The 12,960-nt window shown below is 62.2% G+C and overlaps 1 protein-coding gene across 9 annotated transcripts; it reads left to right on the forward strand.

The window, feature by feature from the left end:
* The first annotated feature begins 182 nt into the window (after positions 1 to 182).
* ERFE (erythroferrone) lies at positions 183 to 12,821 on the forward strand. Of its 9 annotated transcripts, none has more exons than XM_082466220.1 (8): positions 183 to 477; positions 2,951 to 3,073; positions 5,635 to 5,737; positions 6,957 to 7,216; positions 7,289 to 7,397; positions 7,492 to 7,582; positions 8,343 to 8,421; positions 10,516 to 12,821. In XM_082466220.1, the coding sequence occupies exons 1-8, from the start codon at positions 199 to 201 to the stop codon at positions 10,732 to 10,734; spliced, it is 1,263 nt and encodes a 420-aa protein (XP_082322346.1). In that variant the 5' UTR covers positions 183 to 198; the 3' UTR covers positions 10,735 to 12,821. The 9 variants fall into 9 exon arrangements, with proteins under 9 accessions (XP_082322346.1, XP_082322349.1, XP_082322345.1 ...); XM_082466223.1 differs by having other exon boundaries at positions 7,289 to 7,393; positions 10,516 to 10,700; XM_082466219.1 differs by lacking the exon at positions 10,516 to 12,821 and adding an exon at positions 9,751 to 10,167 and having other exon boundaries at positions 7,289 to 7,393.
* Positions 12,822 to 12,960: the final 139 nt, after the last annotated feature.

Raw genomic sequence — 12,960 nt, forward strand, 5'->3', positions numbered from 1 at the left:
CTTGGGGCGGAAACGCGCTCGACAGGAGGGGGCGCTCAGGCCACCGCCAGCCAGCGCTCCCCGAGCCCCCTGCCTCCCCCGTACTGCCTTCCTCGACCCCCCGCCCCCTTTCCTAACGCGTGCCCCGCCCCGCAGCCCCCGCTTCCCCCCGCCCGCGGCTGCAGCGCGCGCGGGAGCCGGGAGGGGGCGCCGGCGGCGATGCGCTCTCTCCGGGCGACGCGGGGGATTCAAGCGCGTTATAAGGCGCGGAGCCGGAGGGCGAGTCCCAGACGCAGCGCTCGGAGGAGAGAGGCAACCGCCGCCCGCATGGCCCCCGCCTGCTGCCCTGCCGGAGCCCTGATGCTCGCGTACGCGGGCCTGCTGGCCGCCGCCGCGGGCCTCGGCTCCCCGGAGCCCGGCGCGCCCTCGGGCAGCCGCGCCCGCGAGGGGCCGCCGCCCGGGAACGAGCTGCCCGCGGGGTCGGCCGCCCGCCCGCAGGTAAGACGCCGCCCGACTACTCGCCCGGGCCCCAGCGCCCCAGAGACCTCCGGGCCTCAGCTTCCCCACCCGGAGCCCGCACCTCCTGAGCTCCAGGGCGCCCCGGAGGCGGAGGGCGCTTGCTTCCGGGGCGGTGGGGAGCGCGGCGCCGCGAGCGGGGACCTGGGCTGGCTTGGTTGTCCTCCTTTGTAAAGTGGGCAGAAAAACGCTTAGCTTGCGGGGGAGGCCCGGGAGGTCTGGACGCCGCCCCACTGCACAGACGGGCGCCTTAGAGGCCAGCCTTGACCTTGGCTTTTTGGGTAGTTCTTTGGCATTGAAGCAAAGTTCTCCTAGACCGGGGGAAATGCCTTTTCTTTGGGGGCTTCTAGGTCGGGAAGTGAGTAAAGTGTAAATAACTTCATTCTCTTGAAATTGGGAAGAACGTATTTGTAAAAGTGTGAGCAAGTTACTGACCACCACCCCACCCCACTCCTGCCCCCAATCTGTTTGTTTGGTGCAAGTCTCTCTGAAAAACAAAAACTGCCTTCCTGCCGGTTGGGGAGGGTGCAGGGGAGAAAGGGATGGGGTGCCGGGCCCCCAGTGACGTGTGATTTTCTGGCCGAGGCCGGTGATGCTTAGCCCTGCCTGCTCCTTCCTTCCTCTGCTACACAAGAGGGTGGTCAGCTTGGAGGAGGCTGGGGAATTGGGGCCTTCAGAGGGGCCCTCAGTGTGGGTGGGGCCTTTCAGACAGGGAGGTGAGGGCCGTTGGGGAAGGAGCTTTGAGTTTCTTTTTTCTGAAGATGCCTGTGGGCAGTGCAAAGGGCAGAGCCTTGCTGGGGCCTCAAGCCTGCACCTCTGCTCTCAGCATCACTCTGGGAAGCGTGATGCCCCCGCTAAAGGACACCCCCATTTAAAGACAGGTGCAGGTGGCAGCCAGCCCTGCCCGCTCCCTGGGAGGGGCCTCCCCGAAGCCCTCGTTCCCATCACCTCCGGCCACTTCCCGTGGACTGAAGGCAAACCCTACCCAGCCAACCAGCCACAACCCCTGGGGGGCAGGGTTGCCAGGTGTCGGGCTGTAGTGGCCGGGAAGCAGAGGGGGCTTCAGGTGTTTCCAGGCGGGGTTCTGGCCTTGGACCCTCCTTGGGTCCACGGAGGCTCCTTTCTGAGCGCCCCTGAAGGCTGGAGACTTCAGTCGGCCAGGGCAGTTGCCAGACACCCACCCACAATGCCGCAGGCCCGTCTCCCAGACCCCCAGACCAACGTGGTCCCACCTGTTTCTGTTCCCCAAACCAAACTGGGGTCTGAGTCCTTGCACAGGCTACTGGTCCAGCTGGGAGGGCCCGTGCGGCACACCGTCCAGCCCATGTAGAATCCTCCGCCACGTGTTTCCACTGAGGGCAGCATGAGGCCGTGAAGTGGGGCCACAGGTCCTGGTGTCCGTGGAGAGGAACCAGTCGGGGGGTGCCTCGCGGGGCCCAGCACCCAGGGAGATGTGGGGAAGCCCCAGGCACTCTGAGGCCTTTCCGAGGCCTCTCCGTCCCACCCAGGCTCCTCCATCACAGAAGCCCCGTCCCCGTCACAGCACACTGGCTCCGGATGGGAGGCCCTGGATCCTTGCAGAGGGGCTGCCAGACCACTGGGTCTGCCTCTGATGAAAGGGCCTGGTGGCTCCAAGATCCCAGGGTCCTTCCATCCGTCACCGGAGTCGGCACCCATGACCTCATCTAAGCCCTCTTGAGCCAGTTTCTGTCCCAGCTGGCAGCCCTGCCTGGAGCTCAGACTGTGCGAGGCCCACTGCCCAGAGGGCCAAGGGCCTCTCCCTGCAAGGCACCTCCTGGAACTCTCCTCCATGTCAGGACTAGTCAGAATGTACTATGAAGGGGAATGGACATTTCTGGAACCATCACTATCCTTGCTTAGGTCACGTGTCTCAGAAGTCCTGAGGCAGATGAGTGGTGTCACATGCCGTGCAGGCACCTGGAGTCGTGATGTCTCAGTGCTGGGCACCCCCCCACCCCGGTCCCCCTGACAGCACTGGACTGTAGGCCTCAACATCCCTGAGGGCTGAAATTGGCCTCCCTGGAACTTCGGACCATCGGGCTTGGTCGGGGGGCCTGCTGGTAGTCGGGGGCCCCTGCCTGAGCACCCGTGGGTGCCGGTGGCCTGATCCTCTGACTCCCAGGAAGGGGCATTCACTGCAGCTCCCGGGACGGAGGCTGGGACAGGCCTGGTGGCCCAGCAGAGCCCGACTCCCACCTGCTCTGAAGCTCTGCACCCCGTCTTCCTCCCCCCATGCCCAGGGGCCTCTTCTCCCGCAAAGTCCAGGCAGTGGAGTGGCCTGTTCCCCAGGGCTCGTCCTCCGCGGGGCTGGGGGCTGTGCTGTCTTGGAGGGCGCAGTGGCAGGGGCCCAAGGGTGCCAGAGGCCAGTCCTGCACAGCGACCTCCTGCAAAGCGTCCAGGGGAGGCAGACCAGCTGACGGCCGCTGTGTTCCAGGAGCCCACCGTGGAGCAGGTGCACGGCATCGATCCCCGCGATGCCTGGATGCTCTTCGTTAGGCAGAGTGACAAGGGCGTCAACAGCAAGAAGGGGAGCAGAGGCAAAGCCAGGAAGCTGAAGGTGAGCACCGGAGCCCCAGCCAGCGTGTGTGTGTGTGTGTGTGTCCTGGGGGGGGGGTGTGTGTTGTCCTGGGGTGTGTGTGTGTGTGTCCTGTGGTGTGTGTGTGTCCTGGGGTGTGTGTGTGTGTGTGTGTGTCCTAGGGTGTGTGTGTGTGTGTGTCCTGGGGTGTGTGTGTGTGTGTGTCCTAGGGTGTGTGTGTGTCCTAGGGTGTGTGTGTGTCCTGGGATGTGTGTGTGTGTGTGTCCTGGGGGGGGTGTGTGTGTGTCCTGGGGTGTGTGTGTGTGTGTGTGTGTCCTGGGGTGTGTGTGTCTGTGTCCTGGGGTGTGTGTGTGTGTGTGTGTGTGTGTGTGTCCTAGGGTGTGTGTGTGTGTGTCCTGGGGTATGTGTGTGTCCTCGGGTGTGTGTGTGTGTGTGTGTGTGTCCTGGGGTGTGTGTGTGTCCTGGGGGGTGTGTGTGTGTGTCCTAGGGGGTGTGTGTGTGTCCTGGGGTGTGTGTGTGTGTCCTGGGGTGTGTGTATGTGTGTCCTGGGAGTGTGTGTGTGTGTGTCCGTCCTGGGCGTGTGTGTATCCGTGTCCTGGATGTGTGTGTGTGTCCTGGGGTGTGTGTGTGTGTGTGTGTGTCCTAGGGGGTGTGTGTGTCTGTGTGTGTCCTGGGGTGTGTGTGTGTGTGTGTGTCCTAGGGTGTGTGTGTATGTATCCTACGGTGTGTGTGTGTCCTGGGGTGTGTGTGTGTGTGTGTCCTAGGGTGTGTGTGTGTGTGTCCTGGGGTGTGTGTGTGTGTGTGTCCTAGGGTGTGTGTGTGTGTGTCCTGGGGTGTGTGTGTGTGTGTCCTGGGGTGTGTGTGTCTGTGTCCTGGGGGGGGTGTGTGTGTGTGTGTGTGTGTGTCCTAGGGTGTGTGTGTGTGTGTCCTAGGGTGTGTGTGTGTGTCCTCGGGGGTGTGTGTGTGTGTGTCCTGGGGTGTGTGTGTGTCCTGGGGTGTGTGTGTGTGTGTCCTAGGGGGTGTGTGTGTGTCCTGGGGTGTGTGTGTGTGTCCTGGGGTGTGTGTATGTGTGTCCTGGGAGTGTGTGTGTGTGTGTCTGTCCTGGGCGTGTGTGTATCCGTGTCCTGGGTGTGTGTGTGTGTCCTGGGGTGTGTGTGTGTGTGTGTCCTAGGGTGTGTGTGTATGTATCCTAGGGTGTGTGTGTGTCCTGGGGTGTGTGTGTGTGTGTGTGTCCTAGGGTGTGTGTGTGTGTGTCCTGGGGTGTGTGTGTGTGTGTCCTGGGTGTGTGTGTGTCCTAGGGTGTGTGTGTATGTATCCTAGGGTGTGTGTGTGTCCTGGGTGTGTGTGTCCTAGGGTGTGTGTGTGTGTGTGTGTGTCCTAGGATGTGTGTGTATGTGTCCTAGGGTGTGTGTGTATGTGTCCTAGGGTGTGTGTGTATGTGTGTCCTGGGTGTGTGTGTGTCCTGGGGGTGTGTGGGTGTGTGTGAGAGCCTCCACCACGGGCCTTTCCCCAAATCCCCAGTCCACTACCACCACTGGCTCCCACTGGACACCCTGAGCATTTCCAACAAGCACAGACCCTCACCCTCGGGCCAGAGGGCACAGAAGTGTCAAGCTGGGGCCTAGTGACCCTGAGTTTGGGGCCTGTTCCAACCATTTACCCTGCACCCCTAGAATGCCAGGCAGCCTCATTGGCTCCCCGCTTTCTCTTCCCTCTGCATCCTGGCACGGGAGGCCTGGGCTGGCCTGGTGGGGAAGACAGGGACCAAGCTGGAGGGGCCTACAGGTGGGCTGGGGTGACACAGTCTGGTTCCTAGTGGCTGGGGGACATGGGGGCCCAGGCAGCTGCTGGCCCCCACTCTCATTCAGCCTGGGCAGGGACCTGGCACCTGGTCCTGATGGCTGACTCTTGCCTTGAGCCCCAAAGAGGGCTGTGTCCCCTGGGGTGAGGCGCTCTGGTCACGGCTCTGCTGCCCACGCTGAGTTCGGGCCTCACCCTGCCCCAGGTCTGACCCAGTGACCGAGTGCCAGGCTCTGAGCCTGAGGCAGCTGGGCTGCTGGGCTGTCACCATGGCCTGACCCGTCACCCCCGACGCTGAGCTGGTGGCTCCCCCAGGCTCCTCCCTGCAGCGGACTTCCTTGCTCCTGGGTGGGTCCCAGCCCAGCCCAGTGAGGGCTCCTTGAGGACCCCGGGCCCTGGTGCTGGGCCAGGCACAGGGAGGACTTGCCAACTGGTGCAGTGACTGACCTTGAGAGTGGAAAGCAGCCTGGCATGTCCCTCCCTCCCTTTCCCTCCATCAGCAAATCCAGCCCCAGGGCTGGGCTGCGGCCCTCTGCTTCCCCACTCGTGCACTTTCCTCCCCCCAGCCCTGCCCCCAGGGGCCCCACCACCCCGAGGCCCTGTGCCTGCAGCTTTCACTGCCTCCTCAGGGGAATCGGAGGCCCCGGAGGCTGACCTCCACCTCAGGGGTCAAAGCAGGAGCCCCCCCTTTGCCAGGCTCGGTGGCAAGAGCTTGCAGCGGGGGTGCCCGCGGTCCCCAGCCTGCCTGTTCAGATGTCTTCACCGTCAAGCTTCTCTTTCAGCTCGGCCTGCCAGGTCCCCCAGGGCCCCCCGGCCCCCAGGGCCCCCCGGGCCCCATCACCCCACCTGAGGTCCTGCTGAAAGAGTTCCAGCTGCTGCTGAAAGGTAGGGAGGGGCACCCACCCCACCCCCGGTGTGAGTGGGGCTGGGGAGGGCATCCTGGAGAAGCTGAGGTGGGCTAGACCTTTGTCTGTTGACCAGTATCCTGAGGAGGCTTCTGCTCTGGTGCTGGCCTGGGTCAAGGCCGTGGGTCAGGAGCTTGCGGGGGAGGTGGGAGGAGTGTGGTGAGGAGGTGGCTTCACAGAGGAAGGTGGACTTGGCCGCTCGGTGTTCAGTAGGTGCCTGGGGACCAGCGTCCATGCCCCGCCCGGGAGTCTGGTTAGCCCAGCGAGGGCTGAGAGATCTAAGCCCGTGCCCCCCGAGTGGGGACTGTCAGGGAGGGGTCAGGGCCCCTTAAGCTTGCAAAGGGCTCCTCTGATCCCCGCGGTGACACCAGGGAGATCGGAGGCTCACCCCAGTAACACAGGCCCCCTTCTACCCCTTGATCACCTCTGCCCCCGCCTCTTCTCCTGACAGATCTCTGCTGCTGGCCTCAGAGCCCCATGGGAGGGCACCAGGAGGCTGCCCTTATGGGGCAAGGAGCATGGTGTCTGGGGGCAGCACAGGGAGGAGGAGGATGGGGCGGCTGAGCTGGAGGCCGCAGAGGGAGAGAGCAGAGCTGAGCGGAGCTCTAGCACCTAGGGTGATGTCCCTGCACTGTGGCCAGCTGCTGAGTCGCGGCTCACGTTACTGACTAGAGTTAATTTCATGGTGAAGAGCTATTAAGTCTTTTTCCCCCTTCAGTTTAATGTACTGTTCATTTAAATAGACCAGCTTCAGCGGCTGAAGAATCTCCATATTATGTGCAATAGAGCTGCAATAATTATTTATTTATACCCAGCTGCTTTTCAAAAATGACCAGTCTGGCTTAAACTACTGCATTCCCTGATACAACAAAAATGTAAACAGAGAAGCAGCAGCAGCGGGAAGGGGGAAGAAGCGGTAGGAAAGGCAGGTGAGGCAGGAGAACGAGGGTCCTGGGTGAATCAGCCCTGAGCTTCCTGGTAGCCAAAGCGTGAAAGGAAACAGGTGCAGCCGCAGGATCAGGAGGCAGTTTCCGAAGACCCGCCAGGCCCGAATGCGTGCGCCCGGCGCGCGGTTCCGGGGTAACCGGTAATAGCCCCCCGCGCTCTCAGCAGCGCCCGGGTTTGGGGAAAGGGTTCGGGCGGGACACGGAAAGGCGAGCGAGGCGGTCCCGGCGCGGCCACCGCTCGCTCTGTGCCAGGCGCGGTGCGCACACGCGAGTGCGCGGAGCCCGAGCCCCGCCCACGCGGCCCCGCCTTGGTGCCGGCCGTACCCGCGGAGGACGAGGAGGAGGAGGAGGAGGAGGCGGCGGCGGGGGGCGCGGGCGTGCTGGCGCTGCTGGCTGCGCCCCTGGCCCCGGGCCCGCGGGCGCCGCGCGTCGAGGCCGCCTTCCACTGCCGCCTGCGCCGGGACGCGTCGGTGGAGCGGCGCGCGCTGCATGAGCTCCGCGTCTACTACGTGGTGAGTCCGGGCCGGGGCGGCCGGGGCGGGGCGGGCGCGGCGGGCCGGGGGTGACCGTCCGTGCGCCCGCAGCCCGACGCCGAGGGCGCCTTCCGCCGCGGCCCGGGCCTGAACCTGACCAGCGGCCAGTACACGGCGCCCGTCGCCGGCTTCTACGCGCTCGCCGCCACGCTGCACGTGGGTGAGGCCCGGGGCTGGGGCGGGGCCTGGGTGGGGGGCGCCCCGCCGCGCTCGGTTCCCGCCGCCCCGTGACCGCCCCCGCGCCTCCCCCGCAGCGCTGGCCGAGCAGACGAGACGGGCGCCACCGCGCCCCCGGGACCGCCTGCGTCTGCTCATCTGCATCCAGTCCCGGTGCCAGCACCACGCGTGAGTGGGCGCGGGCGGGGCGCGCAGCTCGGGCGCCCGCTTCCTTCCTCGCGGCTTCCCCCGGCTACCGTCCGGCGTTCCTCCCGCCCCGGCGCGCGCTCCGCGAACCCCGACCCGGGACGTGGGGGCCCGGCCCGCCCCCGCCCCTGCTCTGTCCGCCCCCCACAGGGGACTGACTCCCATCCGGCGACCCGAGGCGCCAGCGTCGCGTCCCCAGGCCTGTCCTGACCAGTCTGTGCGGACCCTCCCCAGTCGCTCTCCCAGCCCCTCTCGGTGAACTTGTCCAACTTCCCGTCGCTTGCTGGTCCGGGAGGGCAGGGCTGCTCCTTTGGTGTCCCCAGCACCCAGAACAACCCAGGCAGAGAGCAGGTGCTCCACAGCGGTTGCAGAAGGCATGCATGGGTGAAGTTCAAATCTTCTCACTCTGGTTTGGAAAGCCCTGCACCGATTGGCCTGAACCCAGCCTCACTACTGCCAGCCCCGCACCTCCAGGTGCACCGGCCAGTGTCTCGCTTCCCATCAGAGTCAGGATTTGCTGCCCTGCCCTCACGGCACACCTTCAGCCCTGTGGAGACTGTCCTTACTCCTCTTGGGGGCCCTGTTCAGATGCCACCTCCACCAGAAGCCCTGGCTAAGACAGCCATGCTCATGGCACTTTGCTGGGTGTCGGGCGCTGCGGTGATTGTGAGCACGTTGTGGGTGAAGTTGGTGGTTCCGGGGCAGGGGCCTCAGGCCCACCCTCTTTCTGTTCTGGCCGCAGCTCCCTGGAGGCTGTCATGGGGCTGGAGAGCAGCAGCGAGCTCTTCACCATCTCGGTCAACGGCGTTCTGTATCTGCAGGTGTGTGGGGCAGGCTCAGCTATGGGGGGGCCCCCAGCTGGACACAGCCTTGGGGGTGACTGGGCGGGGAGGGGTGCTGGGGGGTGCTCAGGAGCTCTGGGTGCCGTGCCCTCAGCCTCCAGGCCCGGACGAGGGTCAGGGCGGCACGGAGCACTCCCGCTGGTCCAGGCAGAGCCAGGCCGAGGCCGGGTCTCCTTTCCCCAGACCTGGCCCTGCCCCACAGACTCCTGTCCTCCACAGACACTCTGCTTCTCAGTCTCCTGTTTTCTGACCTCCCAGGCGTCCCGTATTGAGGACTGGTGCTTCCGGCCGTAACGGGCCCTTCGGAAGGGACTCAGTGGGCAAGGGGGCGGGGGGCAGTGACAGAGGTCAGCTCTTTGCCCAGGATGACATCACGACCCCCTGGCCCATCGGGACTTCGGGAAGCAGATGCAGTTATTTGCTACACAAAACCCCAAGTGACAGTCTCTTTCTAGAACTGTGGGGATTTGGGCAAGTGCTTGAGAAATTGATGAAAAGATGGGATTTCCTAAAAAAGAAAAAATTTAGGTGCAGATGTGTGGAATAAAGCTCACATGTAAATAGCACTAACTAGGCCAGGCCCGTTCTGAGCACTTAACATAAATTACCCATTACTCACAGCGCTGTGAGAGAGAAAATATTATTACTCCCCTGTTTACAAATAAGGGAACTAAGGCACAGAAGCGTGCAGTACTTTGCCCAAGCTCGCACAGCAGAGCCAGGACTGGAGGCCAGGCTGTGGCTGCAGGCGGCTGTGGTTGCTGGAAGGCGTTTAGAGGTCTGCTCCCTGGCACTGCTGCGTGAACTCAGGTGGCACACAGCGTGCCTGGGGTCTTAAGATGCACATGCCCAGATTCTGCATCTCTGGGAGTTCCCAGTTCACATCTGGGGATGTGACCCTGCTGATGCCTGGACCACATTCGGAGTAGCCAGGCCGGAGTACCAGTCCCACCGTGGCTCTACCATACGGGTCAGTGGCCAGGCCCGTGCGGGAAGGGGAGCCCTCACACGTGCGTTTAGCACCCTTTCAGGCTTCGAGTGCAGCAGAGGGAACTGCTTGACGCTCGAGCCCGACTCTGGCCCTGAGCAGAGGCTTGCTCCCCTGCACACACACCACAGGGAGCCTGTTGGTGCAGGGGGCTGATGGAGCTGGGGAGGAGGCACTAGACCAGGCGTCAGGGGTGCTGGGTTTGAGGGCGAGGCCTGCCGGCCCTCGCTCCTGTCCCCGGGCGGGGCGGGGTGGGCACGGTGTGTGGTCGGCGCACCTGCAGGCCGGCGGCATCCAGGCTGACTCCGACCTTCCCGCAGGCGGGGCAGTACACCTCCGTCTTCCTGGACAATGCCAGCAGCTCCTCCCTCACGGTGCGCGGTGGCTCCCACTTCAGTGCTGTCCTCCTCGGTGTATGACCGGACACCCCGGGCCCTCCCTCTCGCCGGGCAAACGGAGCAGGAGTGCGAACAATCTCGGGGCCGTGGCGGGGTGGCGGAGGCCACACGCAGGAGGGAGCCCGCCGAACTGCCCACACTGGCCACCGCAGTTCAACCCAGAGATGCCACTACAGGCAGCCCGGGGAGGTGACACGCAAACTGGCAGTCCCCGACTGGGAGTGATTTCAGGATGCCAACTTAAGTTAAAGGGGAGACGTTTCAGCGTGCCCAGGAGCACGTGCTTTGTCCCTCCCCAGCTGCAGACCTGGGCCCCTCCTGGCCCCAGTGGCCCTGGCAGCCTCAGCTTCGTTGCTGTGGCCCAGCCCCACCTTTTCCATCTTTCTTAGTGTTCTCATGGGCTGCCTGCTGGGAGTGCCAGGATGGAGGGCAAAGGCCGCCCAGCCTGCCTGGTCCCCACCTGCCCCTCTCCCAGCCATGCCTTTAGCCTGCTGTGGACCTCAGGGCCCTGCTTGGCCTGCAGGGACCACGGGGCCCAAGCCTCTCCTTGTGGCCCCTGGGCATAACAGCCTCAGGCACCAGAGAGACACTGGATAAGGGCTGACGGGGGACAGTGGCAGTCTGGAGCTGTTTTCAGTTGTGACGTGTGCAGGGTCACTTGCACGCTCACCCAGCCTTTCCACACAGGAGCTGCACCCTCCCCCTCCGTCGCAGACCCTCTCATGGATGAGGGCCCCTTGCCTACCCCCTTGCGGCCCTGGCTCACTGCTCGGATCCACCCACCAGATGAAAGAGCTAGAACACCCTTGCAGGTCAGGGACGGCCAGGCCCTGCCTGCCCATCTGCACGGATGAAGCGGACGCTTCCCACAAGCTGACAGGCTCTCGGTGCCCAACCGCAGCCTAGCCCCGCTGGGTCCGTCCAGCTCTGGGGCTCTTGAAAGCATCTTCCCCACAGGGGTGGGAATGTGGCCCCAAGCTCAGATGGGTGTCTTGGAAAGACCGGGTCCCAAGTCCTTCTGTGCTGCTGCAGCAGTGATGGGATGCGGGTAGCGGTGGGGATGGGGGTCTGGGAGTTGCTGCAATTTCTTTCAAGACGCAGGGCCCCCGCTGCCTGCTGAGGAAGTTACCCAACCCCTGTCCCTACACACAAAACAGGCTGCAGGAACGGGGTACCATAAGATGTCCTGGGGGCCAAGCTGGTCTGGCAAGCCACTGCCCCCTTCTCAGGCCTGGGAGAGAAGGGGCAACGGCTGCAGTCACCTCTCAGCGTAACCTTCTAGCTGGCCTTGGGATAAGCAGGTGACTGTGGCCAGGCCTGGCTGACCCCCCGGAGCCCTAAGCTTCCGGCGCCACAGTCAGGCTCAGACGTTCCCCTCCCAGCCGGGGGACCCCAGGCGCAACGCACAAACCGACCACTCTGTGCCCTTTGGCAGTCCTGGCACAGTTCTCAGTAGGACTCGTACCCACCCTACCAGGAAGTGCCAGCTGGCCGGTGTCCTGCCTGCCCATGCTCTTTGATAAGGGATGGTGTGGCCACACCCTTTTCTGGATTTCACTTTGTATCCAGTGGGCACAGATATTTTAGAGAAGCTATCTTTTACCCTTGAAAAACCCACAGATCTCTTTCATTTTCTCAATACGAGTGTGTCACACAGCAATTTATTGAAGTATTTATTGTATAATATTGTCTGGTGGAATATATTTATATATATATATATAAAACACTGACTTTTGAGAATTGTTTTATGTGATTATGTAAAATTACAGAAACAAAGGACAGACCTTAAAATATATAGAGTCTTAGTCATTTAGGCCAGGCTCACCAAGGACAGAGGGGTGAGCTCTGGGAGGGGAGGTGGAAGGATGGTTCCAGCCCACGGGGGCCCTCAGACCCATGGAGAAGGCGGCAGGGAGAGCCCGTCCAGGGAAGCCCAGCGCCACGCCTCTCCCAGCTCTAGGACACGAGCGGTCTGGGGATTAGGGATACATGGTCACAGACTGGTGCCTTGTTTGCTGTAAGAAAATGTTTATTGAATAAAGAATCGTTCTGCTTCCCAGTGCTGAGACGCTGAGGCTCTTTCCTTCCGCGATGCCACACCACGCCGTCCCAGTCCTCAGCAGAAATGAAACCTGGCTCTTTACACGCTGGGAAAGGGTGTGCTGGAAACGTTCCCGAGGTACTTGTAGGGAGGCCGGGCCCACTGACAGAACTGACGAGGTGATAAGGCCATGTGCGCAGGCTGGGCAGGGCCAGCAAACATGACAAAACAGCTTCAAAAGCAAATTTTCAGAATCTTACATCATCCTGAGGCAGCACTCACACAGCCAGCCTAACAGCTGCTTTACTAAGTAATTACAGCAGTACCAGTGGCCTGCTTTGCATAGAAATAAGGGCTTGGACAGAAGTTTAACGTTCGTTTTTCTGAGTAGGCTCATCATGCATTTTTAACGTCTTCGACAGAAGTGTTATCGTGAAGATCAACCTCAGCCCAGCACAGAACCAACTGAATGCACATTCCTAAGACGGGAGGCTGGACTCGGCCACAGGCAACAGCAGCCTGACTGCTCAAACCGGGAAAAGTACGCATTTTACACCCAGGGGACCCAGACGTGAGACCCAGTAAACCCAGCCCTTCACAGAGTCCCTCCGCCAGACTGCATCTGTCATCACAGAACTGGAAATAAGCAGAATACCGTGGCGTTTCTGGAGGGCCCGTTGGGGGCACACTGCTCTAGAGTGACGACCTCATCTTGTCCCCCTGGCTGAGCCTGGGATCATGCCGCATAACGTTTTGTAACCTTATTTTTGTATAGAAAGCTGAACGCAGCCAGAGCGCTCCAGCAGCCCTGAGCTCTGGTTGTGGCCTGTCCAAGCCAGTCATTACTTCGACTTACTCACTGTAAAATGCCACTTCTCCAACCAGTTATCACGAGGGTGAAACAGCACAGCAAAGGTGCGCACAAACTACAAAGCACTGCACGACGAGCAGCTTACGATGGGCCGTTATCACTGGCCAACCCAAGATACCTATAATGACTTTAACAAGGAGAGACCCAAAGCATATTCGAAAGCAAACACAACCTCTGAAAGGTCAAGAGTTGCTCAAAATGTAATAAGATAACTCAAAAG

The sequence above is a fragment of the Balaenoptera physalus genome (genome assembly GCF_965194825.1).
Source record: "Balaenoptera physalus genome assembly, chromosome: 6".
Taxonomy (NCBI): domain Eukaryota; kingdom Metazoa; phylum Chordata; class Mammalia; order Artiodactyla; family Balaenopteridae; genus Balaenoptera; species Balaenoptera physalus.